Source organism: Somniosus microcephalus, chromosome 5, assembly GCF_052327205.1.
Source record: "Somniosus microcephalus isolate GS21.2 chromosome 5, FLI_Smic_1.0, whole genome shotgun sequence".
In the NCBI taxonomy this organism is placed as follows: Eukaryota; Metazoa; Chordata; class Chondrichthyes; order Squaliformes; family Somniosidae; genus Somniosus; species Somniosus microcephalus.
Window position 1 is genome coordinate 281,967,318 of NC_140991.1, and position 27,561 is coordinate 281,994,878.

The 27,561-nt window shown below is 46.1% G+C and overlaps 1 protein-coding gene across 4 annotated transcripts in view; it reads left to right on the top strand.

The window, feature by feature from the left end:
• LOC147117766 (collagen alpha-6(VI) chain-like) overlaps positions 1-27,561 on the top strand; it is a 235,349-nt gene that overhangs the window by 161,854 nt on the left and 45,934 nt on the right. For all 4 annotated transcript variants that reach the window (XM_085989028.1, XM_085989027.1, XM_085989025.1 and 1 more), the window contains 5 exons: positions 11,151-11,213; positions 12,691-12,726; positions 12,830-12,866; positions 20,981-20,995; positions 21,110-21,603. In XM_085989028.1, the coding sequence (XP_085845154.1) occupies positions 11,151-11,213; positions 12,691-12,726; positions 12,830-12,866; positions 20,981-20,995; positions 21,110-21,603 (645 nt within the window). The remainder of the gene's footprint in view (positions 1-11,150; positions 11,214-12,690; positions 12,727-12,829; positions 12,867-20,980; positions 20,996-21,109; positions 21,604-27,561) is intronic.

Consider the following 27,561-nt stretch of genomic DNA (forward strand, 5'->3'; position numbering starts at 1 on the left):
CAGCGCCATCTTCAACAAAATAGCGGCGTTGTGACGTAAATCGGCATGCAATGCCAACTTTACATCACAAGCGTGAACTTCGACCCTAGCGCTGAGTTCAATGCTGGGTCCTGGTTAACCTGGCGTGCAAGCAGGCGATGTTGGGATCTCTTAAAGGGACACTCACGACATTCAGGTAAGTTTGAATTTAAGGTTTTGGACTTTTTTTCTATTTTAGTGAAGTGGTGGCCTGCTACAACAGATGTGAAAAGTTATTAAGTGTGTAGGGAGTGCTGCTGGATGCTTACAAGGGATCGGCTGGTAAATGAAGGTCTTTGAGAAGACAGAACATGCTGCGAATACTCAAAAGGTCATGCAACGTCTGTGGAGAGAAAAACAGATTTAATGTGGGGGAATTTTTCGGGGGTCAGCGGGCGTGTGGGTCAAGCGGGAAAAAAATTGTCAGGAACCCGCTGCCATGCGACTTTCCCAGATGTCAGGTCTGCTTGGGCTGAACGGACCCGACACGCAGTGGTAGGGGAGGCAATTCAGGTCATTATGACCTTGTTAACAGCCCATTAAAAAGTATTTTGAGCTCACCTTGCCATTTTACGAGGTTACCCACGGGGTCCACGCAGCTCGGGGATCACGCCAGGTAAGGAGGTCGGGAGTTGTATGACCATGGGATCATCTTATTACTTGACAGCTGCAAATGTGCTATAAAAGCTCCCATCTCAGAGCTCTTCACTTTCTAAGCTCGGAAGCTGTTGCTTACTGCATTTGGAAGACAGATTGAGCTTTATGCAGGTTGCAAGTGTTTGGAGCAAACTCTCTGTCCAGTGTCATCTCATTGGAACAACCTCTCTCACCATTGACAGATTGCTTCTGTCATCTCAACTTCACCTGCCATCGACTACATCAACATCGGTGCCCTTGAAACTCTCTCACCCTGGTCCTCAGAATCCCACCACGATCAGCCTCAACACCAGCATCACCAGGCACACCAGCAGCACCAACTACAACACCAATCTTCTCCGCAATCAACTGATGCTGCACAGGACACAGAGCATCAGCACCCGACCACATTGCTGCCTGGGAAGCCAGGGATGGCCTCACCATGGGCAGACTTACTTCACTTAATGCTGTACACCCTGGCTGCCACATAATGTGCCAGGCTGACACCATCCCAAACCTACACCATAAAGCATCCCTATAATGCCTAAGCCATTCCTTTCACACTCATGACCATTGCGGGAGGTACCGTTATGTCTCACCATTCACTGCAACTCACTAAGCCACTTCCAAAGGTGCACACAAATCTGTCCAAGAACGCAAAGTGTTGAAAATAAATGTTTCAATGTTTGACACCACATTAACAGAAACTTTATATGAACATTGCATAAAACACCCAAGTGCCTACCCTTGTGTGTTGTTAATTGGTATGATTGGACTAAGATGAGGGTGAGTGTGAGGGGTGACGAGTGAGATGGGGAAGTGATAATGTAGATAGAGAGGGATGGGTGGAGGTGCAAGGTAAGTTGGTGTGAGTAAAGATGTGCAGGAGTAGAGTAGGGAAGGCAGAGTGATGGGATGTGATGAGTGGCACAGCAGGATGAGGTTGAGTGTAGCTTTGCACTAACGTTTCGTGTTCTACTGAGAATATTGAAAGGTTTGCGCCACTGCAGCCTAGTCCTCATGACAACATCTCTGCTTGTGTCCTCCTGTGCAATGTGCAACCAGGCTGCGTTGGTGTCCTGGGGAGGTCTCTTTCTCCCTTGGAAGGGAAGAGAACCTCCCTGCATGCTGTGACTCTCTCCATAAGCATATGGAGGGAGTAATGGGAGAGCCTGGGTGTAGCCGTGCACATCTGTGCAGTGCTTGTCAGTGTTTGCAGCACCTCAATGCTGTAAAACACTGACAGCACAACTGTCAAAGTAAATTTGCGCATGGTCCCTTTAAGGAAGCCAGCTGATGATGCGTCATCAAATGACATCATCAGATCCACTTCCTTGAATTGGCCGGCAAACGTGGTGAGCGGGCTTAACAAGCCCAATCAATGTAAAATCATTCTACAGAGCGGGTTGGAGCCAGCAGCGGGGCCGGGCCCGCCACCGACGTCGCCCACCACGGACCCGCCGAGGTAGAGGAAATTGCGGCTCACGTCTCAGGTCGAGATGCTGCCTGACCAACTGAGTATTTCCAGCATTTTATGCTGTCATTTCACATTTACAGCATTCGTGAGAAGAGGGAAGAGGAAGACACAGAAGGAAGAACATAAGAACATAAGAAATAGGAGCAGGAGTCAGCCATTTGGCCTATTGAGCCTGCTCCGCCATTCAATAGGATCATGGCTGATCTTCTGCCTTATCTTCACTTTCCTGAAGAATCTCCATATCCCTTAATGTTTAAAAATCTACTGATCTCTGTCTTGAATATACTCAATGACTGAGCCTCCACAGCCTTCTGGGGTGGAGAATTCCAAAGATTCACCACCCTCTAAGTGAAGACATTTCTCCTCATCTCAGTCCTAAATGGCCGACCCCTTATTCTGAGTCTATGACCCCTGGTTCTGGACTCCCCAGCCAGGGGAAACATCCTCCCTGCATCTACCCTGTCAAGCCCTGTAAAAATGTGGTATGTTTCAATGAGATCACCTCTCATTTTTCTAAACTCTAGAGAATATAGGCCTAGTCTACTCAATCTGTCCTCATTGGACAATCCCCTCATCCCAGGAACCAGTCTGGTGAACCTCCGTTGCACTCCCTTGATGGCAAGTTATCCTTCCTTAGGTAAGGAGACCAAAACTGTACACAATACTCCAGGTGTGGTCTCACCAGGGTCTTATATAATTGCAGTGAGACGTCTTTACTCTTGTACTCAAATCCATTGTAATAAAGGCCAATATACGATTTGCTTTCCTAATTGCTTGCTGTGCCTGCATGTTAACTTTCGGTGATTTGTGTACAAGGATACCCAGGTCCCTCTGAACACCAACATTTCCCAATCTCTGCTTTTCTGTATTTCCTACCAAAGTGGATAACTTAACATTTCTCCACATTATATTCCATTTGCCATGTTCTTGCCCACTCACTTAGCCTGTTTATATCCCCTTGAAGCCTCCTTGCATCCCCCTCACATCTTACATTCCCACCCAGCTTGGTTTCATCAGCAAACTTGGATATATTACATTTGGACCCCTCATCCAAATCATTGATGGAGATTGTGAATAGCTGAGGCTCAAGCACTGATCCTTGCAGTACCCCACTTGTTACAGCCTGCCAACACAAAAATGACCCGTTTATTCCTACTCTGTTTTCTGTCCGTTAACCAATCCTCAATCCATGCTAGTATATTACCCCCCAATCCCATGAGCACTAACTTTGTTTAATAAACTCTTGTGTGGCTCCTTATTGAATGCCTTCTGAAAATCCCAATACTCCACATTTACTGGTTCCCCCTTATCTATTCTGCTAGTTACAACCTCAAAAAACTCTAACAGATTTGTCAAACATGATTTCCCTGTCATAAATTCATATTGACTCAGCCCAATCCTATTATTATTTTCTAAGTGCCCTGTTACCACATCCTTAATAATAGATTCTAGCATTTTCCCTACTACTGATATCAGGCTAACTAGTCTGTAGTTCCCCGTTTTCTCTCTCCCTCCTTCTTAAATAGTGGGGTTACATTTGCTACCTTCCAATCCACGGGAACCGTTCTAGAATATATGGAATTTTGGAAAATTACAACCAATGCATCCACTATAGCCAACTCTTTCAAAACCTTAGGATGTAGGCCATCAGGTCATGGGGATTTATCAGCTTTCAGTCCCATTAATTTCTCCAGTACTACTTTTTACTAATACTAATATCTTTCAGTTCCTCATTCTCGCGAAACCCTTGGTTGTCCACTATTTCCGGGAAGTTTTTTGCATCTTCTTCCATGAAGACAGACACGAAAAGGCCGCGATTTTGTAAATGGATGTGGGTTGGGAGCGGGTCAGGGGGTTTCCAGCTTTCATTCCCGCCTCCAACTGGATCCGGCCCACGGACATGATTTTACGCTGATTGACCTTGTTAAGCCCACCCTGCGGGCTTGTCGGCCAATTAAGAGGAAGCCGGTCAGATGACATCATTTGATAACGAGTCATCTGCCGGTTTTCTTAAAGGGACCACGCACACATTTTTTTTGACAGCTCATTTCTCACTGTTTGACAGCATTGACCCCGCCATCATCAAAACGATTTTAACCTTTGACCCGCTTCCAAACCCACCCTCTCAGTCCCGATAAAATCGCAGCCAAAGTATTTGTTCAATTTCTCTGCCTTTTCCTTATTCCCCATTATAATTTCTCCTGTCTCAGCCTGTAAGGGACCCAGATTTACTTTTGCTAATCTTTTCCTTTTTACATACCTATAGAAGCTTTTACAGTCTGTTTTTATGTCTCTCGCTAGTTTACTATCATTCTATTTTCCCTTTATCAATTTCTTGGTCCTCCTTTGCTGAATTCTAAAATCCTCCCAATCCTCAGGCTTACAACTCTTTTTGGCAGCATTATAAGCTTCTTCCTTTGATCTAATACTATCTTTAACTTCTCTTGTTAGCCACAGTTGGACCACTTTTCCTGTGGGGGTTTTTGTGCCTTAAAGGAATGTATATTTGTTGTAAATTATGTATTAATTCTTTAAATGCTAGCCATTGCTCGTCCACTGTCATACCTTTTAATGTAGTTTCCTAAGGATGCATCCCAGACTGCCCCTTTATGGTCGGGATATCCGGGATGGAATTATTCGCCTGTGGTCCCAGTGACCACAACCCCAATTCCCCTTTCAATATTAGTCCCACACCTTACCTTCCATCTGTTACTGACCATCACAATGTCCTCTTGGCCACAATGCTGAAATAAAAGCCACCACAAAGCAAACTTTCCAATCTACCAATGTATGTCTAGCCATCCAACGTGACATCAAGAAATCAACTCATCACCCATATGCATTCTCTTAGTGACTGTCTTGTGTGTACCTTTGTCTACCCTGCTGATGTTACGCAGTGCTACCACAGTGAATGTAGCATGGCTGGTGGAAGGCTGCTGACTTTCAGTGGGGGACACTTGAAATGGCGTTGCTGGTTGACTTTGAGGAACTGGTGGTTGGGAGTGTCAAATTAATCTTCTTCATTTTCCTCTCCCTCTTCATGGTCACCCACTGGCTGGGCAGGCTGCATTTCTTGGGTGTGTGAAATGAGGAAGGCAGAAGAGTGGAGTTGTGGTGATGGGAGAGCGGGAAAGCATGAGCTGCATGCCAGAAGGAGGATAACATGAGGATACCAGCATCTTGTATCCTTTCAGTCCCGTTGCTGGCCAAGGGCTCAGCCATTTTATTGGGCACTGGAGCCAGGTGGTGGGGGCGACACTGCTGGCAGTGACGACCTCGGTGATGTGCTCCCTCATCGTTCTTTCTGGAGGGCTTCTGGCCCCCTGTGGGTAGAGGCCCAGTCTTGCAGTGTTGACCCCCTGCACAAAGCTGGAGTGCTGTGCGCGAGACCCTTGGTGCCCCTTCCCTGGCTTGCTGAGCCATTTGTGTTCGTGCTGAGGCATTTTGCCAATTTTTTGAGGTTAGGAAGATAATTCAACTTTAAGAGCTGAATATTCACATTTGGGACTTTTTAATGTTAAATATTTTTTTTAAAGGCAGAAAGGACTGAAAACTGCATTGTTTCACTTCATTTTAATTTGTATTGCTTCAGTTTGCATGGCCCCTTTAAATCTGACATCTTCATTACCCACAATTCCTTGCAAGCTCCACAGCCTCGATTCGAGAGGCTGTGGGAAGTTCCAACACCGCACCTGCACAGGAACTTCGGCTCGTATGCCTCCAGCAACGCCACTAGGACAGCGCTGCACAGGAGGCAAGCACTGCGCCAACAATCTCCTGCCCCCCAGACAAATTTTCCAACGTCAGCATTGCAGCCGTTTTCAGCAGTCGTTAACTCCAGTTGCTGGTAACACTGGCAATTTTACTGGCAAACACAAATTTCTCCCCCTCTGTTTTTTATTTATCTCAATCACTTCTCTTCCCTTCAGTGGCTTTTAACTCTCAAAAAAGCCTAAACCAATCCAAGGCTTGAATATTGTTTCCATATCTGAGAAGTACTTCTGGTAACTCTATCACATCCCTGTTCAGGATACAACAAAAGGCTTGTTGTCCAACAGATGATCCTTCGCTTATTTCTAGCCTCCATTCTCTTTGGATTTCTGTTTCACTGACACTATTGTAGCTATTAGTCATCTGAACTTTGTCCTTATGTTCCTCCAAATATACCACTATACAGTCATTTTCTCCTCCCTATGTGTTCATTGTTTTGAAATGAAGGCTCATCAAACTGTCAGCTGCTCTAATCCATTGGCCTGGATTTTAGTCTGGAGGCAGGTTCTGTGGGAGGTGGGGGAGGGGCTGTTGTGAGGTGTGGGAAGCGCAGAAGGATGGGTTTCCTGAATGTCCTGCAGAATTTAACTGCAGGGCTGCTTTACATTTTTTTCTGTGGGGTTCCCACCCACAGGCAGCCTGATTGACAGGCTGGAGGCCTTTTGGGCAGGAAGCCTGCTTCACAAGGTTGAAGCCTACGAGAGTAGGTAGGTGTACTGGGGGAGTGAGAGAGATCATTTGGGGGGGGGGATCCTGATTGCAGGGAGGTCCATTGATGGTCTGGGGGTGTCCAATGGTGGTGGGGGAGCAGACAGATCGTGGGGGGAGTGTTTCTGGGTAGCTTGTTGGGCCTGGAGGAAGCACTTACCTCATGGATTTAGCCCTTCTCGTCTCCTTTAAACTGTCGAGTTTCCAGAGGCCTGGGAAACCCGGCCGCCTGTGGTTAAAAATAGAATGACTTAAAATGGAGGCAGGCATCCTTATTATAATATTTAGATGACCAACCCGCTTCCCGTGAGTGGATTGGTCACCCGCCCCTTGTTCCGCCTCCGTTAAAACCGGAAGTGGGCGGATTCAAGACGGATTCAGTTCTTGTTCCAGATTTTTTGCATTTTTCCCTCTGACACAACCCCAACCCACCCGTTTTGGGAGTTAAGATTCAGCCCATTGTGTCCGAGAACCTTAAAACTGCAGAACTTCTTGCTTCCCTCAATTATCCATTCTTACAATGTTCATGCTTTTAAAACCCATATACAGTACAATGTCACCTAATTACTACTGCTACTTTATTTACCTCATCTTCTTGATCTTTTCAGCATTGGGGTGATGTCCTGTACCATGGACCTTGGCCCTTCAGCTAAGTTTTTCAATAATAAAGAAAACCACAATAGTTTGCCTTCCTTCAGCTCCTGTTTCTAATATTTCAACTCACTCTCTGGACTCCTATTTAGTGCTGTTTAAAAACATAGGTTATCAGTTTCAGCGAGTTTATATGGCAACCCATTTGTAGATTAACCGGTACCGATCCTTTGTTGAAATTTCTTGATGTTTTGGAGGAAGAAACATACAAAATGATGTGCTTAAATTTCTTAAAAAACGTGCAATAAAGTTCTCCATGAAGGACTCCTACAGAAGCTGAAAATAGGAAATTAAAAGCAAAACATAGAAGTGGAAAAGAAGTTGGTTGAAGCAAAGGAAGCAAATAGTACTTGCGAGGGAAGTAGAGTTGGGGTGGGGTGTAGGTAAGAAGTGTTGAATGGAATGCCTCACGGATTGATACGAAAACGTTCACTGTTTCTGATCTATATCAACGGCTCAGATTTAGGCTTGGAATTCAATGTCTGCGGCCACAGCCAAGGACCTATAAAAGGAGCAAGATAAAATCTGTAAGTGAACAGAACAGTGGCTGATAATATTTAATACAGGCAAGTGGAAGGTAGTGCACACTGGAAGTAGGAATGGTGTCCTGCGTAAACTGCGACAATGCAGAAATATAGCTAAAGGTGAAGTTGGAAAGAATCTGGAGGCGGTAGTAAACTTGACACACAAGGATGGTTTTACAAATGTACACCACCTATGGGGAGTCCTCACCTGCCAGTCATGCATATCATGCGTTGCCCATGATTTTTCACTCATTAATTTTAATGGATGTAAAATTGAGCGCAACACATCTGCAATTTTATAAAGTGAGTCACTGGTAAGTGAGGCCTCCTGCTGGTAGCATGCAAATGTTGAATTGGTATCAATGGGGGGAATTTTAACCCCCCAAAACAGGTGGGTTTGGGCCAGGTGGGAAGGAAAAATGTAAAAGATCTCAAACCCAAACCCATCCAGCCTCAAAGCCGCCCACTTCCGGTTTTAACGGAGGCGGGATGAGGGGCAGGCGACCAACCCGCGCCCAGGAGGCGGGTCGCACATTTAAATATTTTAATGAGGCTGCGTGCCTCAGATTTTTTTCTCTGTTACAACTTTCATGCTAGCTGACCAGGTTTCCCAGGCCTCGGGAAACCCGGCAGCTAAAGGGAGGCGAGGACTGCTGCAGGGAACAGGTAAATGCTTTTCCAGCACTGCTTGTGGGCCAGGAGAAGAGCAGGAGTGTTGCCCCTCGGCCCAACAAGCAAATCTCCCCAGCAATTGGACCCCTCCTCCCACCACCCCCACAATCCAATCCCCTCCTGCTGTCCTCCACAGCCTGCAATCTCCTGCCGGGCCCCCATGTCCTCCAACGATCTTCTCCACTCCTTCCTCAACCTCTCTCCTGCCCCTCACAATCTTTTCCCCTCCTTCCCAATCCCTCCGGCCCCTTCCACAATATTCTCCCCTCCTTCCCGATCTCTCTGGCCCCTTCCACGATTTTCTCCCTCTCCGACCCCTGATTTTATCAGGTTCCCCATCGCTGTCCCCCCCACTCCCCGTCTGTGGCCTGGTGCCAAAGGCCTACCCACCCAACAGCTAGCCAGCCTCTCAATCTGGCTGGATGCGGCCGGTAAAACGAGTCCAAAAATGGACTCTTGGCCATAATCCTACAACAAAAGCCACCACAAAACAAACATTCCAAACAAACTTTATACATCAAACCATCCAATATTACATATCAAAGTCAACTAATCACCCTTGTGCATTCCCTTTATGCCTGTCTTCTATGTGCCTTTGTCTGTCCTAATCCTCCTACGCAGTGCTACCCCAGTGGCTACAGCATGGCTGGTGGAAGGCTGCTGACTTTCAATGGGGAAGACTGCAGATGGCCTTGCAGGATGACCTCGAGCACCTCGGACCCTAGAAAGCCCGACTTTAGACTGCATCACCTCGGCATGGACGGTAGCACTCTGGGTTGGCTGGCTGATGGGCAACAGCAAGGGCACTGGTGGAGTGTCAGTGGTGGCGAATACAACACAGCTCCTCCAGAGCAGTCCAGGCAGCAGAAGCGTTATTTAAGGACTCCAATGGTCTGCTCGATCAAAATCTGTTTGGCACTATGGCTTTCATTATATGTATGCTGCCCATGTGTGGTTGGGTTACGCACCAGCATCATGAGCCAAGTGGTGAGCGGATATCCCTTGTCGCCCAGTAGCCACCCTCTCGTTTGTCATGGTGGCTGGAAACAGATGGTACAGCGGACTGAATGAACAATGAAGGCATCATGGCTGCTGTTAGGATACCAAGCATTGATTGCATGATGCACTGAGTATGGTCACACACCAGCTGGACACTGAGGGATTAGAATCCCTTCCGGTTGCGGTACATTGCCGTGTTCACATTCAGCACCTGCAAAGCAATGTGTGTGCAGTCAATGGCACCCTGCACCATGGAGAAGTCTGCTATCCTAGCGAAGCGTGTGCTTGCTCTGCCTGCTTCTCTCTGGCAAGGGAGAATGAAATGTATTCACCTCTCTTTGCATACAGAGCCTCAGTTACCTCCCTTATGCAATGATGAACTGTGAGATGTTGCAAATGTTGGCTGTTCCAGCCTAGAGGAGTCCGACGCATAAAAATTCAGGGCCACGCTAATTTCCACAGCCACTGGCAATGCCGTCCTCATCCTGCTCTGAGGCTGCAGGTCTGTCTGCAACAGGTGGCAGATTTCAGTGAGCACTTCCTTAGTGAAGCAGAGATGTCGCATACACTGTTTCTCGCTGAGGTTGAGGTAGGAGAATTGCTCCCTGAAGACCCCCTCGGGTGGATATGGTCTCCTGCTGAGAGCCCTTAGCCCCCTCCGCCCTCTTCAAGCAGCTTGTCCTCCTCTGTGTCGCCTCTGCTCATTCTCCCTATCGTGCTACAGGCCAAGGGGGATACAAACTACTGCAGCCATACCTGGGAGCAACTAGTCTGAGCAGAAGCCTTGAAGCAACCTGCCACTCCACTCCCTGGACACTTCAGCAACTTCAAGTAAGATAACAAACCACAAAACACTTCTACAAACTCACCAAGGGTCAGTAGAAATCAATCAGAAACTAACCTGAAAGCAGTTGATGATCTCTTTAAATAGCGCTGGTGGGGGGGTCCTTCCTGCTGCTGAACGCATGTTCAGCTGTGCGTGCTTATGAGAGGGCATTGGCTGCATCGCTGAGGTTGAAAATGGTAGTCTGCCGTGAAATCAGCATTACACATTGACTGACATCACGATCTGCATGTTCTGCATACTTCCGGCGCACGCTCCCAGTGCCTGCGCTAGCGACCTCACCAAAATGGTGTCTGGCGCGAAAGTGTGCATGGGCGAAACAGACACCATTTTCAGCACAAAAAACGGGCACTACGGAGCCGAATTTCACGGCCCTGGTCTGTATTTATCCTACGATTTTAGACCTTGGGAATTACTATCAATGTTTTTTTCTAAAAAGACTATTAATGTTAAAAAAAGAGAAAAATTGGGTGTACGCTTCACCAATACTTTGCTTAACACGTCCACATAAAGGATGTTTCTTGTGGGCAAAATTGATCTCGGATGGCAACTCCTAAAGAGGGTGCTGTTATTTTTATTGAACTTAAGTAGATGATTCTATAAACCTGTTGGACTATTATTGCATTAGAGAGAAGTTTAATCATCAGCTATTCTTGAACCCTCATTAAAACATCCTGTAGCAAAGATTTAGAAAACATTTTAGAAATATTGATAATTTTGATAATTAGTATTGATATTAGTAAGTTACAGTCACAACTGCTATCTAATTGTAGAACTGTTTATAACTATCACTGATATTTGTGGTTGATAAAGTTTCAAGTGAAGTAATATGATATTTTTATAATATTAGGGTACTTCTGGCTCTCTTGGTAATCCTGGTGATGCAGGTGTGTTTGGATATCCTGGACAAAGGGTAAGATGTGTTCCACAAAGTGAGCAAGCCGGTCAGAAAAGTAATCAATGTGCTGATTGATAACAGGATAGGTGCCACAGAATATCTTGTGAGATGTGCTTTACCTGCAATAGGAGTGCTTGGTACTATCACTATAGTGATCCAAGATTGTTATTCTTACTCTGTGGTTTCATACTTCACCTCCATGAACACAAGCAAATATAAACAAAGTACTTTTAAAAGACCAATGGCAATAACAATGACATAATTACTTCTAGTATTTATGCCTAACCAATGCTTATTGCAAAATTAAATAACATAATTTAAAGTTTTGATAGTGGCCCTAACTTCCCAGTTGGTTGATTTAGATGTAATATTGGCTGCATTGGCAAATGTCACTTTTTCTCAACAGTTGCACTTTTTGTGTTGTGCCCAGATTTTCAGTTGAACCTCATTTTTAGACACCGTTGTTGTTTCACAAGTACCCTTTAATACCCAGCAGCAAGGACTTTGCCAAGAACAAGACACATGAGGTTGAAGGAACCAGATAAGTCTGATCCCCTACCTGGGGAGGTGGGGGTCCAATCACTGACCCCGGGATCCAATCCCGGGACGGGGGGGGGTTGCCCCATCCCCGACCCCGGGGTGGGGGGGATCCGATATCCGATCCGGCGGAGGGGGGGCGGGTGGTGGCTTTGTATGTCGGGGGGGCTGATGGTGAGGAAGCTTGGGGGTCTGAGGGGAAGCACTCCTGCTCCTCCCCACCCACAAGGAGTGCTCCCAGAGGCTGTCCTTGCCTCGCTGCATCTGCCGGATTCCCGAGGCCTAGGCGCTCCAGTCGGCCACAGTTAAAGCTGTAAGGCAGGTTAAATCCAAGGCTTCCAGCCTCATTATCATATTTGAAGTGCCAACCTGCCTCCTGGGAGCGGGTTGGCTGCCCGCCCCACCGCCCCGCCTCTGTTAAGACCAGGAGTGGGTGGGTTGGAGGCGGGTTGGGGTCGGGTTTCAGAGTTTTAACACTTTAACCTCATACTGCTCATTTTTTGGGGTTAAAATTCCCCCCAATAAGTTTACCTAGCAAGTAATCGAGTCATACATCCTGGGAAGGTCCCAGAATTAATAATCTGTCATTGCTGATTTAGCTAATCTCAACTGGGGCAGCAGCAGGAGTGCTACAATTAGCTTCTATGCCACTGCCATAACGAGGGGAAGATCACCCAGGTTTCTGCTCCTGCTCACTATCCAGTGACTCCTACTGAACTGTGGACATTGGATGAAGATAGGACCAGGCTGAACTGTAATGCCACTTATGATCAATGAGCATGCTAAAAAATTACTATTAGGTAGTATTAGCTACTTGGGAGAGACAGTGGAGGGTGTCCATGGAAACATACCCAGCAAAAAGTCAATACCTTCAGGGGAAGAGGAAGAGAAGATTAATAAGAATGGAAAAAATAGATGCATTCTTTAAACAAGGTTTATCTTTCCTTTATTTCAGGGTCCCAAAGGACCACCGGGCTACACATTGGAAGCAGTAAGTAACTTACTGTATATGTATAACGTTAACTGATGTAGTTTAATCATAGATTTTATTTAAAGCTTGTTTGCAAACTTACATTTTCTCATTTTCATTGCAGTCTTGTGACCTTGTAGCATATATACGAGATAACTGCCGTAAGTAACAGCCCTTTCACAGCTTTCTTTTCAGTGATTTTTAAGCTGCAGTCTCAGTAAAAATGGAAAACTTCTGAAATATATTATAACTTGAAGGTTTTCATGGAAAAGTGAAGCCAAATTTTGTTCAAATTCCTTTAGATAATTATGAATATACCTTTAAACTCTACAACCGGGTTTTCCAATTATTGTATCTAACTCTAGGTATTCTTTTTAGATGAAAATATAAGAATGGCATTGTTATGAGTTAGCTCTTCTCGGCTGGGATGACAGTAGGGTTCCTGCTACAAAGTAAAGGAGTTTTGGCTTTGTATGTGGTTGTTTTTTTTTAAACATTAGAAGGATTAACATCTTATTGTATGGTGCATTGTTTAAGTGGAACCTCCATTATCCATCATAATGGAGGAAACCTCATAGCAGGTAATGGAAATTGGTAGATAATTAAGGTTTCACTGGACTGTATTCAGATTGCCTTCACCCACTATTTTGTTTGCACTTTATGTAGGTGTCAGTTCATTGCACTTTTATTGTGTGCAATAAGTCTCTTTCAGATCTGAAAGAGAATTTTATGGATTATTTTCCCTCTAATGCTCTTTTTCCCACCATCCCTCAACATGTTTGTTTAAAAAAAAATCAACCACATACTTTGTAGCAGGAACCCTACTGCCATCCCAGCCGAGAGGAACTAACTCATAACAGGCCAGGAATTAAACCTTGAACCTTCTGGTCTACATAGCTTAGTTATTCACCAGCTTTATTAAACAAGTCTATATATTTTTTTAATGACTTTTTGGTGAATTTTGTACTCATTGACATGAGGGATGCTAGCGCTGGAGAATAGAATACTTGAATACCCAGGGTTGAAGACTTACCACGGCTATCCCTGGAACTACCACCAGCCTCAACTTCCATGAAAATTTTCAAGGCTAATTGGGAACACAGATAATGTACTATCAAAATGCAATATGGTGTTAATGCCTCTGATTGAGAAATGTGATAACAAACATTTCAGTCTTGCTTTATCTCTCAACTCCAAAAAAGTCTAAGAACCAACTTTGTAGGCTGGAGGACATTTTGAAATTTGAAAGATTAAGAGGTGATCTAATTGAGGTGTTGATGATGATCAAAAGAGTTAATATGGTAGATAGAAAGAAACCATTTCGAACTGGTGGGGAGTGATGTGCCATCAATAACTCAAAGACAAGAAGTTAAAGGAGTCAACTGAAGGCTTTTAATCGCTAAGAACATTGCACGCCATTCCACATCGGATTCGTCTGGCAGAATGACTCATACAGCTCTTGAGACCTTTATATGACAAAAGACAGGGGTGGAGCCAATACACACAATAGGGGAAAAGGGGGCGGTACACACAATACAATGCAGGTAAAACACAGGGGCTGATGAAGACATATATTTCATCACAGGGAGTCCAGAACAAGGGGGCATAACCTTAAAATTAGAGCTAGGCCGTTCAGGGGTGATGTCAGAAACCACTTCTTCACACAAAGGGTAGTGGAAATCTGGAACTCTGTCTTCCAAGAAACTGTTGAGGCTAGGTCAATTGAAAACTTCAAAACTAAGATTGATAGATTTTTGGTAGACAAGGGTATTAAGAGTTACAGAACATGGGTAGATGGAGTTAAGATACAGATCAGCCATGACCTAAGTGAATGGCCTACTCCTGTTCCTATGTTCCTAAATGTTACACTAAAGATGGGACAGTTGGGACAAGATTAAAATTCATCCACAAAATTGGGACATCCTGATTAAATTGGAACAATTGCGAGGTATGGAGGACACAGATTCAAACTTAATACAAATTCTTGTCAACAAATGGAATTCAGGATTGTTAGAAATTCACTAAAAAAAAGACTTGCATTTATATAGCGCCTTTCACGTCCACCGGACGTCCCAAAGCACTTTAGAGCTAATGAAGTAGTTTGTGAAGTGTAGTCGCTGTTGAAAGTAGGAATAACTAAGGCAATACTAAGGGAATAATAAGGTGGGCTAGAGGAACCAAAAATCTTCTCCAGGCTGAAACTGTTGATGTGATACTATGTTTAAATAGCTTCAAAGGAGAGTTGAAACTAAAAGAGTTCTTCTCACCCAGAGTAGTGAATATATAGAACTGATTCCCATCAAAAGCAGTTATTACCGTGCCGATTAACTCATCTTCCATCTATCTATATATATAAAGCGGTACTTCTGTCAGTCTGTCTGTCTGTCTGGCTATACACTCTAAAGTTATAGAGCGTACCTACACGTGCGTTACATCAAAAGAAAGCTTATGATTCCGGAACGGTCAGAAGCGTATTTACGTTTTGGTGAGACAAAAATTGCGCCCGCGGTATCCAAAAAACGTTCAAAATTCCGCTCATTATCTGCTCATTAGCATCGAGTGACGTCGAGGTCGACCAATTGTACGGTCGAGCGACCCAACGGTCGACCAATCGCTGCGTCGCGGGGGCGGATTCGTCACGCGTGCGGGCGGGCCCTCCTAGAGTCGAGTGACAGGACGATTGACCAATCCTACGCTTCAGTGACATGACGGTTGACCAATCGGTGCGTGTGTGGGCGGGCCTTATCCTTCTGAACCGAGGTGCGTGGCCGCCATCTTGATTCCAAACTGTTCATTTCTTTTTCCCACTTTCTGCATGTTTCTTTTCAAATCTACATTTCCAGCAAAAAATAATTGCTTGTATTAAATTGTTTTTAAAAAAAAGTTAATTCATTTGTAAATATTTTCTGTAACCTGATTCTTTTTCCTACCTTTCCCCGTTTTTGTAAGGCCTCAAAACCTGGGACTCTCCTGCCCAGCCACGCCCGAGCTAGGTAATTGTTCCACGGCTTGTGGTAAGCTCCTCCCCCCCCAGTCTCCCCTGTCCCGTTACCCGGGGCAACGGCATCGGCCGCGAGGGACACGGGACAGGCACAGTGTGCGCGCGCAGCAGGCGACACACAGAAGTCCGAGGCACAGAGTGCAGGAAGCCAGCAGGTGAGATGCGACGTCTCTCTTCCCCGCTCGGCGGTCTTGAAGCCGGCTCGGGCGGGGGGGCGGGGCTCTCGGGAGAGCGGGGGGCGGGGCTCGGGAGTGCGGGGCGGGGCGGCCGGGGCTCGGAAGGGGGGGAAGGGTTACTCCGGCAACCGGGCCTGGGGTGGGGGGGCGGGGCTCTCGGGAGAGCGAGGGGCGGGGCTCGGGAGAGCAGGGCGGGGCAGCCGGGGCTCGGAAGGAGGGGAAGGGTTACTCCGGCAACCGGGCCTGGCCGTCTCTCACAGCCTCAAGCCGGCTCACGCCTGTTCCCGGGGCTTGGCTCCATTTGCGCCCGCGGGCCACTCGCCCTCTCTCCTTCCCTCTGTGTCTCTCTCTCCTCCCCCCCTCCCCACCTTCTCTCCCCCCTCCCCCCTTCCCCCCTTCTCTCCCCCCCTTCTCTCCCCCTCCCCCTTCCCCCCTCCCCCTTCTCTGCCCCGCACTCCCCCCTTCTCTCCCCCTCCTCCCTCCCCCTCCTCCCCCTCCCTCCCTCCCTCCCCCTCCCCCAGTCGCTCTCGCTCTTCCCCCCAGTCGCTCTCTCTCTTCCCCCCAGTCACTCTCTCTCTTCCCCCCAGTCGCTCTCCCTCTTCCCCCCAGTCGCTCTCTCTCTTCCCCCAGTCGCTCACTCTCTTCCCCCCAGTCGCTCTCTCTCTTCCCCCCAGTCGCTCTCTCTCTTCCCCCCAGTCGCTCCCTCTCTCTTCCAACAACAACATGCCCTCAAAAATCCCTCGGCACCGCCGGGCACTTCAGCTAGTATATATGAAACGGTTGGTCTGTCTTTCTGTCTGTCTTTCGGTCTGTCTGTCCGACTATACAATCAAAAGTTATAGAGCGTACCTACACATATGCTATATCAAAAGAAAGCTTATCATTAGGGGACTCTAATAGGTGTATTTACTTTTTTGGTCAGACAAAAATTGTTCAGACAGTATACAAAAAAGGTTCAAAAAACGGCAACATTCCGCTCATTAGCGTTGAGTGATGTGATGGTTGACCAATCGTACAGGGGATTAACCTGATGGTTGACTAATCGGTGCGTCACGGGGGGGCGTTTCATTGCGTGTGTGGGCGGGCCTAATCCTTCTGAGCTGAGGTGAGTGGCCGCCATCTTGATTCCTAACTATTCATTTATTTTTCCCACTTTCTGCGTGTTTATTTTCAAATCTAGATTTCCAGCAAAAAAAAAGTTGCTTTTAAAACACAATTAAATTGTTTTTAAAAAAAGTTAATTAATTTGTAAATATTTTCTCTAACCTCATTAATTTTCCTACCTTTCACCCTTTTTTTCCCCTCTTGACTCGCTACCTCCGCCGGGCGCCGCAACCTTCCAGGGTTACCCCGCCTGCAGGCCTCGAAGCCTCAGCCTCTCCTCCCCAGCCATGCCCGAGCTAGGCACCTCCCATCCCGCTCAACAAGCGGCCCGCGATCGCCACCATCTTTGTAAAGGCTGGCGGGGTGGGCCTGAGCCGAGCGTAGCCACCGCCGCCATCTTTGTAAAGGCTGGCGGGGTGGTATGGAGCTCCGCGGAGCCATCGTCGGCGCTGGGCTCGGGTGCTTTGTGGCCTGCGGCCGAATGGCGGCTGTGGAGCTCGGGCTGCCCGGGGCACTGGGCTCAGCTAGGCCATGTCAGTGCGGGTGCCCGAGGCCCCGGGGCCTAGCCTTCTCCAACCACCACCGGCAGTGCAACTCTCAACACTGGCAGAGGGGAGAGGGTCTGCTGGCTCCCCCCCTCCCTTTCCCCCCTCCTTCCCCCACCCCTTCCCACCCCCCTTTCCCCTCCTCCCACACCCCCTTCCCACCCCCCACACCCCCTTCCCACCCCTTTTCCCCCCACACACAACCCCTTCCCCTCCCCCCCTTCCCCTCCTCCCCTTTCCCTCCCTCCCCCTTCCCCCCCCCACCCCCTTCCCACCCCCCCACACACACCCTACCCCCCACCCCTTTCCCCACTTCCCCCCCACCCCTTTCCCCCACCACCCCTTTCCCCCCACCCCCCCTCCCCCCACCCCTTTCCCCCCTCCCCCTCCCTTTCCCCCCACCCCCCCTCCCCCCACCCCTTTCCCCCACCCCCCTTTCCCCCACACCCCTTTCCCCTTTCTCTCCTTCCCTCTCTCTCTCCGTCCCTCTCAGTCTCTCTTTCTTCTTCCCTCTGTCTGTCTCTCTCTCCCTCTCTCTCTGTCTCTCTCTCCCTCCCTCTCTCTCTGTCTCTCTCTCCCTCTCTCTCTCTGTCTGTCTCTCTCTGTCTCTCTCTCTCTCTCTCTCTCTCCCTCTCTCTCTCTGTCTCTCTCTCCCTCCCTCTCTCTCTGTCTCTCTCTCCCTCTCTCTCTCTGTCTGTCTCTCTCTGTCTCTCTCTCCCTCTCTCTCTGTCTCTCTCTTCCCCCCCAGTCTCTCTCTCTCTCTCCCCCCCCAGTCTCTCTCTCTCCCCCCACCCCCCGTCTCTCTCTACTCCCCCCAGTCTCTCTCTCTCTCTCTTCCAACTCTCTCTCTCTCTCTTCCAACAACAACATGCCCTCAAAAAACCCTCGGCACTGCCGGGCACTCCAGCTAGTTCAAAATAGAGCTGGATAAATATTTGGTTGGGGAGGAGATTGAAAATTATAGGGATAAGTAAAAACAAATCTGATCAGAAACTCCATGGAATAAAATGTTCTGTGTGCTGCTGACACCAAGAAACATATAGAAAGTAATCAGTCAAAGTTGTGTAGTTACCATATAGGAATTGGTGGATATTCTCGAGTTTTGCTTGATTACTTTTGGGGATCAAAGTTGACTTCTAGAGTTATATAGCCCTCTTTCCTGCAGAACAACAGATCAGGGTTTTCATTCTAAGCATGCCTAAGTCTTAATTTGATCCTCAGAGGTATAACAGATATATGGATGCTGCAACCTACTGCAGGAACTCCTCTGTTCAGCGGACAGCGATCAAAGATATTAGCCTAAAACATTGGAGCACTACAAGCCTGCAAGTTTCAGGATTTTCAAATTGGAGGCCAAGTCAAAAATCAGTCCACCAGAGGTTGCATTCCATAAGAAAGAAAAGTTTGATTGTCTGACATAAGCTGGGAAGTGATATATGTGGCAATATTTTTCAAATGGTTCTGTTCAGATATGAGAGCATAATGTATTCTCTCTGTGGTATTTTTAACACCGGTGTTAGCCCAGGTTTAAATGGGTAATGTCTGCATTGCAAAATTGTGTTGGGGAATTTAATAGAAACATGTTAATCGCTCGTACAGGAACAGCGGCGGTTGGAAAATATACCTCCATGGTCTTCACTCCATATTTTCACAAAGCGTTGGCCCAGAAATGCAAGCCCCCGACCTGCACTTAGCTAGCGCGCCGGCCGTTGAGCTGTGGGCCCACGTAGGATTCTGATCCTGGGCCTCCTTCAACTGCCGGCGCGCCGTGCTTGCATATCCCAGGGGCGCAGTTAGTTCGATGCGTCCCCTGGGATCACGTGGGCCATGGAGAGCCAATGGTAGCAGGGAATGCTTCATTCATAAGTTTGACAGGAAGAGCTGTCAAACCTATAAATACTATAAGCCCCAAAACATCACTAAAACTTCAAATACATTTTTAAAAAACATCACATTTTTAAAATAACTATAAATTACATGAAATAACTATTTTAAACAATTTAAATTTTTGAAAAAATTAATTACATTTTCTAACGGGGCTAAAAATAAACTTACCTTTCTTTAAAGTATTTAAAAATAATAAACCTGTGGAAAAATGTTTTAATTGTAATTAATTCACCACTTGCGCCTGCTTTTTAAAAGTGTAACTGCTGGAGACTTACCCTCCTGGAGAAACCTGCAAGAAAAAGTACGTTGAATGCGCACGTGCTGCCTCTCCGCCGCACGCGTTCGACCACTGAACCCCTTCTTTCAGGGGAACGAAAGTGCCGGTTTCCCGCGTATGCGCAGTGCATGCTCAAAACCGGCACTTTTGTTGGGCCTATGCATGAGTACCCCGTGCGTACTCATGCGTTGGGACCCGAATTTCTGGGCCATTATAAATTGGAATTGCAATCTTATTAGAAATTGGGGATAGTCACCTGATCGGAGACTTGTTGTCCATTCAATTAATTGGGGTGATGAACAGTGCAGATTATTCAGTGAGTAAAAATATTCAGGTTTCTGATTGATTTGTATTTTTTGCTTTGAACACTCTTTCGCCACCTAATCCGAAGGTAGACACCAAGGTCAATCATTACACCCCTACCTCCCCCAGCTGAAATCAACTAACTGAGCACAGATGAGGATTGAACCTGTGACCTTCCTGGTCTGTATGACTCAGCTACTCAAATGCTTTAACCAGCTCAGCTATTGAGGGAGCATCCAGAATGCCTATCTCAACTACATGCTGAGGAATCAGGGAAGAGAAGAATGTGTTTTAAAAAATTTCAAGCAAGTGCAAAAAGCTCCTGTCTTCTCTCCAAATAGGGTGCTTTCTATCAGATCTCCTTCAGTCAGGGTGCAATGCTAGGTTGTGTGGGCTACTGTCATTCTTCTTCCATAATTGGTCAATGGATAAAATCAAATTTCAAGTGCAAGTTGGTCCTTGATTTTTTTTTCAATCTCTAGAAGATAGAGAACTTTGCCTCTGCATCATGTTCTCTCAAGTTGCTTGTTCAAGAACAGATGAAACACACCAAAGCAAAGCAAGCAAAACTGAATGGCAGGCAGCCCCGGACTAAACTCAAGTCGTCCTCCAGCTTGTGCCACTGAGTGCACCACCCATCCTTCTACATCAGTTTAAATACTATTGATTTAAATGTCCATGCTCACGGCAATTAAAAATAATATTGACCAAAATATAGTACTCAAGGCTATGGACTGTATAGCCACAGTTTCATAAACAGAAAGTTTTCCCTCAATGTAACCTAACTAAAAGTTCCCTGAGGCTCTGCAATCTGAGGTATTCAAATTACTAGAGGTGCAGATTCACTTGTAGAATGTGGCTTTGTGGAGTTCCAACAGTTAGATCATTGGTTATCTTTGTGTTTCAAATGAACCGGTAATAATAAAAATAAGTGTTATATTGTAACGTCAATCATTAATTTTACTTTCTCTTTTTTGTTTAGCTTGTTGTTCGCAAAGTAAGTAATCTTTAAAGAGTTTTGTAAAATAAAACACTTGCCATTCCTTTGAATTTTGTTTCTTACTTGAATAAATGACATCTCTAAATATTAAGCTTCATTGGATTGTTGCAGGAGGTGGAGAATGCCCTGCATACCCCACAGAGTTGGCGTTCGCTCTGGACATGTCTACAGATGTCACACTATCTATATTTGAAAGGATGAAGAGAATTGTAATTAATTTTCTGCAGGATATTAACATCGCTGGAAGCAACTGTCCCACTGGTGCCCGTGTGGCGATTCTTACATACAATAATGTAGCAAGGCCTTTCATTCGATTTTCAGCCTTTAAGAAAAAACAGTTACTTCTGAAAGAAATAGAAGAACTAGCACATGAACGATCAACTAGCACACGGAATATCGGCATTGGTATGCAGTTTGTTGCAAGAAATACTTTTAAACGGGTTCGTAATGGTGTCCTTGTGAAGAAAATAGCTGTGTTTATCACTAATGGAGGATCCCAAGACACTGAGGCTATAGCTGCAGCTGCCTCACAATTCAGTGCTTCAGGTATCATTCCAGTCATCATCTCCTTTAAAAACATCCCAGAAGTAGAACGGGCTTTTAAGGTGAGGAAAATTATATATGTCTATTTTAATATTCTCTTTAGCTGCTTTTAAAACGTTGATTTGCTCTGCAAAAAGTGCTGGAATTATAAGCAGCAAGATGTGCATAATTTTAATTTTCAAGGTCTATTTCACAAAACTCCTGACATTTTTCAGACTGCTTGAAACCCGGGAAAGGTTTTACTTATGTGCATGACTCTGATGCACTGCATATTGCTGTTTCTTTTTCCATATTAGAGGTTACATTTATGGAAAATTAGATTTTTAATTGTTTTTAAAATGGTTTGCAAGTCATTGGGATGTAAGATTTAGAACTTGTGTAGCTGCTCAGTGCCTGAATAATTTATACTACACGTTCTAAAAGCGTTAAGCTTTTCAAACTAAACTCAAGTCTAGATTTCCTCCTATTTTAATTCCAACTGTTCACCCACTGCAGGCAAATGAGGCTTTGTTTAAAAAATTACAAATATCATCAAGTAAGCCTGTGAAAATTTGCAAGGGAGGTGGTCTCAATGTGATCACAGTTGTACTTGTATGGGAATTATAGACAATTCTTAGGATTGTAAGGGTAGGCTTACTTATGAGGGAGAGCTCTCTGTGGGCAGTGATGCTAACTATCTGGCCATCCAGCTCTCCTGTGCATGTGACAGATGTGCCAGTCACATCTGGCATGGCTGATGAATCAGTTATAGGATGATCACATGAACCAGCAGAAGGAATTACTGGACCGCCTAAACTCCAACCAGCTCCCACTGCTACTTTACCATTAGCCAGCATACTTACCCCTTCTATGGGGAATTCATTTAGAAGTCACACGTTAGAAGTTAGATAGTATACATAAGATACCAGTACAAAAGGGAAGCACCATGGGAAACTCAGAGACATCACTCACACATGACAAGTATGGTAATACATTGGTTCCAATGTATTTATATTTTTACTATTATGATTATGCAGCAGCACAATAAAGTATGGATATTGCAGAGGGTGCTTGGGGTCATTTTATTTTCTAGATGTGCACAGGATGGAACAGCTCAGGCACATTGCTAAATATATTTTGGATGAGCGCCTGATGCATTGGTCTTCTTTGCTGCACTGGTGTTTGTCTACATAAATGCAAGCTGTTGTTGTGGAGCAGCATCTTCATGGTCAGTAACTGCTTCCTTCTCTGGAACCGATTGAGAATTGGGCTCTTCCCATAGTTAAGTTGTTTATATAATAAAATTATGGAGCATGCCTCTGACAACTATGACCTTTGAGACCTTGGGGGAGCTGCACTGGAAGTGGCCCCTAATCTATCCAAACCAAACATCTGGAGTGCTGTTTTAGGATGACACTGGTGCACTCAAAAATAATGATGGTAATTGCATAGGCCACCTTGTATTTGACAATGACTACCACAAAAATGTCATTAGCCAAGGCTGAAGAAGGTAGTTTTAGTCTCCGAAAAGTCATCCTTCCAGTCCTACTTTACCTTATATTAAACCTGGCACAGAAATTGGTGGAAAATGAAAGCCTTGTGGCTGGTGCCTGATAAGTGGCATAGATATGTATAATACACAGTGTTGGTGTTTGTAGAACAACTGCACATTAATGGAGTAGAATTCCTTTTTGTTCCACATGGACCTTTCTACTTTCAGGAATCCAGCAGTCCAGTGGAATTGGGCAACTCTGTCAATGATATTTGCATCTATCGGTACCAAATGGTCTGATAATGCTTGTATTCCCTGCATTAGCCTTGAAAGCCCTGGCCTACTCAGTGCCCAATGTGCACTGGGCTTAGCAATGTGACCTGGAAAGTCTCATAATGCTCCAAAGCACCTGAGCAACAGAGGCCAGGTAAAAATATCACAAATAATTTGTTGGATGCTTCGCTCATGCATCATAGTCTCCAATCACCAATCAATGAATTCGGCCCTTTTTCCAAGCATTTACAAAAAAAGAGCATGGCTTTAAATGCAACCACGAGCCCATTAACATTGTGCCCGATAATCCAACTCATCACCACCAAGCACTCCCAGTGTGTCTTGTGATACAGACTTGGAGTTACCTCTAAATATTTAAATTACCTGACCTCTTATCAGAAGGCTCGGTTAGCTTTAACCCTGCAGCCATGACCAGTGCCAGGCCTGCATTACTAGCCCCTCTGCATAAATTCTGTGGCTCAGTGGTAGCACTCTCGCCTCTCAGAAGGTTATGGGTTCAAGTCCCACTCCAGAGACTTAAGCACCAAATCTAAGCTGACACTCCAGAGCAGCACTGAGGGAGAGCTGCATTGTCAGAGGTGCCATCTTCCGGATGAGACATTAAACCGAGGCCCTGTCTGCCTTCTCTGGTGGATGTAAAAGATCCTATGGCACTATTTTGAAGAAGAGCAGGGGAGTCTTCCCCGGTGTCCTGGCCAACATTTATCCCTCAACCAACATCACTAGAAACAGATTATTTGGTCATTTATCACATTGCTGTTTGTGTGAACTTGCTGTGTGCAAATTGGCTGCTGCGTTTCCTATATTACAACAGTGACTACACTTCAAAAGTACTGCATTGGCTGTAAAGCACTTTGGGACAGCCTAAGGTCATGAAAGACACTATATAAATGCAACTTCTTTCTTCTTTAATTCCAAATGGGTGAGAACCCACCTCAGCTCATATGGTGGAATTAATACATCATATATACGATGCTTATTAGAATTTTGTGGAGACCCTCTTAACAAGCAGTGATGTGGGACTTAGTGAGCATAACAAAGCTAATGCAGAGTAGAAGGCCAAAAAGCATTGCAAACTCAGAGGTGCTGCATTAATTTCAGTACTGGTGGAAATGGGTAAAAATTCCAGCGGCCTCATATTGCTGGCTAGCAGTGCTGACTGACTGCTAGCATATCTCTTTACTCTAACAATATTTTCTATGCTTTTATTTTTTTTAATTGCTTGTAGTAAATGAAACATTTATATTTACAGTACTCCAGCTGTTTAATCCATGTATACTTCACTCTTGCTTTGGTGTCAAATTATTTTCCTGTGAACTCAATAAGATTAATGCCTCTGTTAAAATAGAGAGAGAGGAATCTAACGCAAATATGTTACTCCACTAATATTACCTATAGTAATTTCTAGGCAAATATAAAGTAGAGTGCCTTTAAAAAAAATTAAATTAAACCCCGGGGGGGGGAATTGGGTGGCGCCCCTTTTGGAGCGCTAATTTTAATGCCCTGAAAAAGTTAGCACCCCTCCGCCAGAAATTCAGTAGTAGCGCCCCAAGCAGGAGGTGGAGTGCTACTGGAAGCACTCCACCTCCTCCTTGGGGCGCTACGTGCAACAGCGCCGCGTCATTGCAGGTCTCCTCCCCGGATTAAATGGGACGGGCCTAGCGCTGCATGCACTGGGGCCCTGCTGGACCACCGGGGAGTGGGGTGCCGTGAAAACAGCCTGGCACTCAAGAGGAGTGCCAGGCTGAGCGATCAGGGCCGGTACCCCGAGGAGAAAAAGGGGATGGGGGCAGGTGCTGGCTGTCAACCAAAAAAAAAAGCCGCCTAACACCTGCCCCTTTAACTTGCGCCGCCGCCACTGCAAAAACGCCCCCTGACCCTGTCAGACATATCATCCAGTGATAGTTCGGGGAGCACAAGGGAAGTTTGCGGCCGGGCCGCAAGCGGGGCGCTGCGCATGGCCATGACGTCATCGCCGGCGGAGCAGCACCGCGGGGTGCTACCGGCTACTGCCGCCGCTAACCTCCTGCGAAATCATTAGTGGCGCTGTGCCCGGGCGCGAGGGGATTTGTGCCCCATTAGCGCATCCCGGGGGCACTAACGAGAGGTACAAATCAACCCAATTTCCCCCCCCTGGTGTTTCTGTGCCTTTCTCAACAAGGGTTTCCAATATTAAAATGTAATTTCAGTAGCTTTCAGTAATTTTCCTTTTGGGATCATTTTGGTTTGATACTTCATGGCCTCGATTTTCAACGGGAGCGGGGGTGGGATGGAGGGAACCCGGTAGCGGGCAACAAACCCAGAAAGGCTGTGGACGTGGAGGAGGGGAAAGCTGTCATCGGGAATCGGGAGGGGAGAAGGCTGTCGGCAGTGATTGGGAAAGGGAAAAAGGATCTGCCGATGATTGGGAGGTAGGTAGCCTGGCGCTCGGGAGACCCAAGGGTTCCTTGTGAGGCCCAGAGGGGCACTCCTGCTCCTCCTGGCCCACAAGGAAACCCAAGATAAAACTTTTAACATAGAAACATAGAAGATAGGAACAGGAGTAGGCCATTCGGACCCTCGAGCCTGCTCCGCCATTCAATGAGATCATGGCTGATCATCCACACTCAGTACCCTGTCCCTGCCTTCTCCCCATATCCCTTGATCCCTTTAGTCTTAAGAAATATATCTAACTCCTTCTTGGATATATTTAATGAATTGGCCTCTACTGCCTTCTGTGGTAGAGAATTCCACAGGTTCACCACTTTCTGGTTGAAGAAATTCCTCCTCATCTCTGTCCTAAATGGCTTACCCCTTATCCTTAGACTGTGACCCCTGGTTCTGTACTCCCCAGCCATTGGGAACATCCTTCCTGCATCTAGTCTGTCTAGTCCTGTTACAATTTTATAAGTTTCAATGAGATCCCCTCTCATTCTTCTAAACTCCAGCGAGTATAAGCCCAATCGATCCAATCTCTCCTCATACGTCATTCCTGCCATCCCAGGTATCAGCCTGGTGAATCTTCGCTGCACTCCCTCCATGGCAAGAACATCCTTCCTCAGATAAGGCGACCAAAACTGCACACAATACCCAAGATGTGGTCTCACCAAGGCCCTGTACAACTGCAGCAAGAGATCCTTGTTCCTGTACTCAAACCCTCTCGCTACGAAGGCCAACATATCATTTGCCTTCCTAACCGCCTGCTGCACCTGCATGCTTACCTTCAGTGACTGGTGCACAAGGACACCCAGGCCTCGTTGCACTTCCCCTTCTCCCAATCTATTGCCGTTCAGATAATAATCTGCCTTCCTGTTTTGACACCAAAGTGGATAACCTCGCATTTATCCACATTATATTGCATCTGCCATGCTTCTGCCCAATCACCCAACCTGTCCAAATCATACTGGAGTTTCTTGGCATCTTCCTCACAGCACATACGCCCACCCAGCTTTGTGTCATCTGCAAACTTGGAGATATTACATCTAGTTCCCTCATCTAGATCATTAATATATATTGTGAATAGCTGGGGTCCTAGGATCGATCCCTGCGGTACCCCACTAGTCACTGCCTGCCACTCGGAAAAAGACCCGTTTATTCCAACTCTTTGCTTTCTGTCTGCCAACCAGTTCCCTATCCAAGTCAATACCTTGCCCCCAATCCCATGTGCCTTAACTTTACACATTAATCTCTTATGCGGGACCTTATCGAAAGCCTTTTGAAAGTCCAAATACACGACATCCACCGGTTCTCCCTTATCTATTCTACCAGTTACATCCTCAAAAAATGCCAGTAGATTAGTCAAGCACAATTTACCTTTTGTAAATCCATGCTGACTTTGTCCGATCCTGTCACTGTTTTCCAAGTGCTCTGCTATTACATCTTTTATAATGGACTCTAGCATTTTCCCCACTACTGATGTCAGGCTTACCGGTCTATAATTCCCCATTTTCTCTCTACCACCTTTTTTGAATAGTGGGGTAACATTAGCTACCCTCCAATCCATGGGTACTGTTCCAGAGTCTATCGAATTTTGGAAGATGACCAGCAATGCATCTACTATTTCTAGGGCCACTTCCTTAAGTACCCTAGGATATAGATTATCAGGCCTTGGGGATTTATCGGCCTTCAATCCCGTCAATTTCCCTAACACCATTTCCCTACAAATACTGATTTCTTTCAGTTCCTCCCTCTCATTAGACCCTATGTTCCCCGACATCTCTGGGAAGTTATTTGTGTCCTCCTTTGTGAAGACAGAACCAAAGTATGTTTTTAATTG